We start from the raw sequence: 6370 nt of genomic DNA, 5'->3' as shown, positions 1-6370 counted from the left end.
CTAATCATCACGTAAGAGAAAAGCGCTTGATCTAGATACACCGGCCTTACCAATCTTACTGTAACACAAATGTGAGAGAATTGCTTGAAATCAACACTACTCTTACCCCCTTCAGTAGCATGCAATCTCTCAAGACCGTAGCGTTATTTATCTAACCGCCATCATTTATCTTGAAAAAAGGATTCTCCACCTCAATGTGTGCACTGTCAGTGTACTCTGACCGTACGCCACATTTTGGTGGAGTGTAAGCATCTGAAAGAAACTAGAAAAGATATTTTTTGATCAAAGAAATGTGATGGAATCCTCCGTGATACAGAATTTTATTATTCATTTTAATATTACCTATCTGTGATATTTGTATTTTTTTGCAGTTCTTTACACTGTGTTTTTATTTAACTGTTGAATTTTTATATTGATGTTGATCACCACTTTATTTATTTGCATTACCATAGTTTGACACCTAATAGCCGATGTAGTTTTCGTGCTGGGGTGTCGTTAAACATTCATTCATCCATTATCCGTATAACCATGGTTGCCGGAGACTACTAGCTACAAGCAACTATCGCTATCTACATATCAGCGCATGGCGTCAGGCCTCATCTGCTTCAGTCAGTAGCGACACATTGACTGAAGACTTTACACGTGGTCAGAACAGTGGTGCTTCTCATCGCTTATTATCTTATATTTTGGACGCAGTGGCAGATCCAGAAAATTCAGGGGGGGAGAAGGGGGAGGGGGCAATGGCGTGGTTGAAGGCTACAATCGTTCCCAATGGGATTTTTCGGATTCTCCTATTTAAAATTGCCACCCCACCCCACCCTAGATCCGCCACTAGGACGTATTTCCAAGAATGTGCTCTAGTGGTGTCATTAAACAAACAAACGTTACTTTATTTCCAACAACAACAAATTGACAATTGGAACAAGGCACAATAATGGGAAACTAAATTAAAATAATAGGAAACGTAATGAAACAAACGTCATTTAATGGTGGATTTGTATGACAGCTACGTACTAGTCTCACGAGATGGATAACTTTTGCAAATATGTTGGTCCTATATATTCTCTGTCTGTCATTTTGTGTGTCAGTCTGCCAGTATCTCTTTTTTGTATCTCATAAATCTTTATATTATACATGCATTTTAAAACAAATTATTTAACTCCGTTATTTATTTTACTGTTACATCTAACAATTTGTCATGTATTTGTCTTAGTAGTCTTCTCAAGGTTTAGTTTTGCCTTTTCTCCTCTTCAACTTATTGTTCTTCTGCGTGAGTACTAGAGATGTTACGATGGTTTTGAGTATTTCTATTTTCGTCTTTTCGTCGCCTACACTTTTAGTCAATAAGTTTAGAACATCCTGGTGCTCATCCCCAGAAGACGATTCTGCATCTGATGCTAAACTCTCATTCGATTCTTCGAGGCTCGCTCTACGTACACGTGATCTAGCGCGACGAACATCAGGCGATGCTGACTCGATTACTCCTAGCTTAGATCTCTCTAAAGTCTTCATAACGTCACCAGTTGTTGCCTTGACTACCACCTTGTCCCCACAGCCAGCCAGAGAAAACAATTTAGGCTTTCTGATTTTCTTGTTTCTCTTCATTAGACGTCCGACCTCTGGTAAAAGATGCTTTGCAAGCTTTGTTGGTGGATTTTTATCAGACGGTTCTGGAGTAACACCTGCTTCATGTTCCCGTTTTAGGATGCGTCTCTCCAAACCTATACTTGCTAAAAGAGTGCCTGATGGTACCAGAGCTTCTTGCTCAGCCTTTTGAAAGACGAAGGCAGTGCTACAGGCAGCGTCTATGATATCGTCGTTACTACTGTTTGGATCATGTTTAATCCTGAAAAACAAATTCATATTAAATAGTCAATAAATACATCAACTATAAAAATCATAACCGCTGCTGAAATAGTTGAAGATTTTATTTTTTAAGTAAAACGTGGAAATGGAAACCGATGGATTAATAGTAATTAACCATTGGAGCTAATTTTAATTAGATTATAAAAAAGAACAAAAAAACATTAAAATGTTTGTTTTACAGATGTGCAAGTAACTGGAGGTAAAGTATATTATGGCATCATGTGGAATCGCTTCTGCAGGTTCAAACAGCACTAGGGTCGGATGCGACATTTAAAAAAACCCTGAAATCACCCAATGAAAGAAAGGAATGTTTCTTATAACAATAACACAGAATATTGTTTGATCGACTAGCAGCTGTTATATATCTATGTTACTCTACTTTTAACCAAATGTCTTAACTACGGTTAACTGGGCTTCCGTTTTTATGAATGTCCCGGTGGCCGAGCGGTTGAATGACTGAATGAATATTTAATGTCAATCCGAAGCACAAAAATACACGGGAGTCAAACAAAGGCAAGTATTCCAGGGTCGAATTCTCAAAGCTCTCTTAAGCTAAAGGTGACATCGCATCGTCTTTGCAAAAGAATAGCAAAGTTGTAGGTCTCACTCAGTACTGTCAAATGTCATGCGAGTCGGTCAGTGGGTTCGAATCATGCTAAGTGACACTGTGTTTTAAGATATTATACACTTTTCCCACAACACATCCGTACCTAAGGTGTTGCTGTCATCTTGCCGTCATTTTATTAAAAAAGACTTTATAGTGTTCTTGTTGTCCAACTGAAGAAGTTCCTACGTTAACGTGTCCCGATTCTATTTTTACTGTCCCACCACCTACCCCTAGAGATTTTAAGCTACATATGACCATGCACAGATAGGACATCACCTCCCTTGGACTTGGAAATAATTTAACGTGCACGTTCAGAGGAAACTGTTGCAGCGCACGCCTATCGTGGACGCATGTTCTGGTGGGCCAGTTCTTTCGTTCAAGACAGGAGGTCCTCCAAAGTCCGTTCTCCAATATAACTGGCCCTGTCCAAATTCTATTTAAGGTTCAGACACGTCGGTGGCTTGGCTTGGGACAGAATCTGATATACCACTTTTCAAGAACTAGTTGTAACAGTACCTTTTAAAGAGGAAGACAAGGGGAAAACTTACTCATTTTTTACTGAACCTCCGCCATTACAGTTTTCGTCCACAGATTTTATAATGACGTTGCCGTTGTACTCTCCACCGTACGCATCGTGACCAAACACGAGGTTGTACGGAGATCTCTTGAACTCGTTCCGAGTTGTATTCAGTCGCAAGGCAATGTCTGGCAGCCAATTATGCCAGGAACAAGAGTCACCTCCCCTATCTGATATTAGAGTGGTGATGGTGTCCAAAATTATATTGCATCTGTCAGAAACGTCTTGGGGCGACACAAATGGTGGCGTGTCATTCACTAAAGTCAAAGGAATTCCAGTCCACGTGTGCATCAGCTCGTGTAGCACTTGATCCATAAACTGTTGTCCATTGTCGCTGACGAAAGCGTTAGGAGGACCAAAGACCCCGAGGTAGTAGTGATTAATGTACTCAGCAAGGTCAGCAGGTGTGTTCGACTTCAAAGGAAAGATGACAACGAATTTCGAATATTGATCTTCAACAATCCCAACGTGAGTGTATCCAGCTGTAGAAACATGATGAACGTCAATCGTGTTTACTTTAATCTTCTCAAGGATACTTTTTTGAAGACGCTTCTCTGGTATTTCAAATAAAGGTCCCGTGTCTGCTTTTCTCTTGTTCTGCCAGCACGTTGGGCAGGCTCGTATAAACTGCTGGATGTACGATCTGGGAATCCTGTAGTAGAGCTTATTGACGGCGTCAATACACTTTTTGTATCCAGCGTGATGCTGCTCATTCACATGGATGTCCCACACTGCTGGATAAACGTCGTCAAACTTCAGGACCCTGACGTAGCCCACATCAGGCCCAACAAGTCCAAGTTTTCCCGGGGCGACCAGGACGTCTGTTTCGTTAGAGCTTGGGATATCGATGAGCTGAAAATCCTTCTTTTTCATCCAGAATTTGAATGAGTTGTCTGGAGCTCTGACACCCTGAAGAATATCCACGATTTTGCAGTACCGCTCTGGACCGATCAGGGCAGATTTGTCGCTGGTACAGATTTTCAACAGAAGCTGCTGCATTTTTTGCACGTGCTCGTGATCCTCCATGTTTTACTGAGCTTGACCTTCACCCAGATACCATGAGATGTACCAGATCTACAACATCAAAATCAGACTTCAAGGAAGAATGTTAATTCTTGGTTTGTTTAACACCACTAAAGCACATTGATTTATTAATCATCAGCTATCGGATGTCATACATTTGGTAATTATGACAGAGTTTTTGAGAGAAACCCACTAAATTTGTTTGAAGAAGGAAAGAAAACAATCTAATTAAAATTAGCTCCACTATTACATGTAGACCAGGAGAGCTAATTTTAATCAGATTAGAAGGAAAACTTTTATTTAAACGACACACGCAACTAAAATTTTATTTACGGCTATAGATCTAATATTGTGTCAGACATATTATGGTTAGAACAATTCAATTAAATTCAATGGTTAGCACAATAAGTAGCTTCTAATCATATGTGAGCTGGGCAGTCTAGGAGGCCGATAAAATCTGGACAGCGTAGGCTTTGGTTTGACGCAAGAACAAAAGTAAAAGTGTTTTGGAAATAAATTTGTCTTACTATTTTTGTGTGCAAGTTAGAAAACAATCTGCTTAGAAATAAATAACCTATAGAGTAAATTCAATAGTATAAAAAGGCGTTTCCTGTTTTCGAACAGGATATTTTTCTTATTTATGATTCTTAAATTTATTTAATTCCTTTTTCTTTTTGTTTGTTTAAATTAGTCAACAATCTACAAATTTGCACCAACTGTCCAGTCGTTAGTGTCAAATTGTTCTCCGCAGTTTTTAAACTGTTGGCCCGACATGATTGTCCTTGCCATGTTTCAAATTATTTTAGTGTAAAAGTGTAACAAGCATACAAATTACTATTTTGAACCATGTATCATAAAATATATTTTGAAATCATGCAAGTGGTTAATTATATATTTCATTTTAACCGTTAAAATGCATACCTTGCGGGTCTTTAGTCTCGTTCACAGCAGACTGTTTTTTTCTTCTTGCTTAACCGGTCATAAAAAACACCGAAAAGTGCTTAAAACAACTCATAGAAACCGACTGAAAAACGAACGATCGGTCATTCTATTTAAACAAACGTCACTTACTGAAGGATCACAGATCAAGTCAGAGGCTGTGTCCACGATAGGCTTGCTTGAACTGTTCTCCAATGGAAACATGTCAAACATAAATTCAGTGGCGTAGCGCGCCTCCATTAAACTTTTCTGTTTTGTTTAGTGTTAAATTTTATAAATCATACATGTAAGCCTATACATATATACATACATACATACTTGCTAAAAGTGTAATCTTCGATTTAATTTCCGACAATCTTCGCTGTGTTCAGCCTGAATATATTACTATCACTAGTATACGATTTATAAGGCTTAAATTACATATGTATTTGATGATGCAGACGTTTGTTCATGTAATTAATGTATATTTATATTATTGTTGCTGTAGAATAAATGTATATTGTTTTCTGCTCTGTCCATATGCGAGTGTTATGCAAATAAATTATTCTTATTCTATTATGGGTTTCCTCCGTCCCCCCCCCCACCCCCCTGCGTTCATAACAGAAACAGATGTCCTGAAAAATAGGATCACTTTAACGTTTTATCGAAGGTCGTGGACAGGATATTATTAAAAAGTAAATGTTGCACTACAATCTGCAAAAACGGTTTCAAGGCAAAACACCCTTTTACGACTCGAACAACCACTCTAGTACATTCGCTGAAAATTAAACACGTTCTTACAACCAAACTGGCTGCCTTAATTTGCATGTTAGTAATTAGTCAACATACTCAAACACAACTCCAGCAAGTTGTTTATTATGAGAACAGTTCAGACTTCTTTATGTTTAATGTGTGCTTATGTGTTATATTAAAGGACATTCCTGAGTTTGCTGCAATGTTTTAAGATGTTATAGACTAATAAAATATTTCTACGATAAAACTTACATATTAAATAGATTTTCTTGTTTAGAATATTAGTGGCTGTATATAAACGTGTTTCTGATCGTTCTAATATTTGTACTAGGTTAATTTTCATTTTATTTCCTAAAAAATACTTTTTCGTACGTACGAAATTATTTGAAGACAAAATCCAGTTTGGGCTTCTTACAAATATTAAGACGACCAGAAACACATTTAATATACACACTGATATTCTAAACAAGAAAATATATTTAAAGGAAACATGACACGAGACCATATTATAGCTCATTTTAAAAGAAAAATGATATAAAAATAATATACAAATAACTTTATAACAATAAAATACGTGTAGTTAACTTAAAATGAAGAAATTACGCTAACCAGTATCAAAGTACGAT

General features: G+C 37.6%; 1 protein-coding gene across 1 annotated transcript; it reads right to left on the bottom strand.

Moving 5' to 3' along the window:
• Window positions 1-864: 864 nt before the first annotated feature.
• Window positions 865-5106, bottom strand: LOC121390581. Its single transcript, XM_041522431.1, has 3 exons — window positions 4995-5106; window positions 3022-4124; window positions 865-1846 (listed from the first exon to the last, which is right to left on the bottom strand). The coding sequence occupies exons 2-3, from the start codon at window positions 4074-4076 to the stop codon at window positions 1222-1224; spliced, it is 1680 nt and encodes a 559-aa protein (XP_041378365.1). The 5' UTR covers window positions 4077-4124; window positions 4995-5106; the 3' UTR covers window positions 865-1221.
• Between the last annotated feature and the right edge of the window lie 1264 nt (window positions 5107-6370).

The sequence above is a fragment of the Gigantopelta aegis genome, chromosome 15 (genome assembly GCF_016097555.1).
Source record: "Gigantopelta aegis isolate Gae_Host chromosome 15, Gae_host_genome, whole genome shotgun sequence".
In the NCBI taxonomy this organism is placed as follows: Eukaryota; Metazoa; Mollusca; class Gastropoda; order Neomphalida; family Peltospiridae; genus Gigantopelta; species Gigantopelta aegis.
This window is presented reverse-complemented; position numbering and strand designations above follow the sequence as displayed.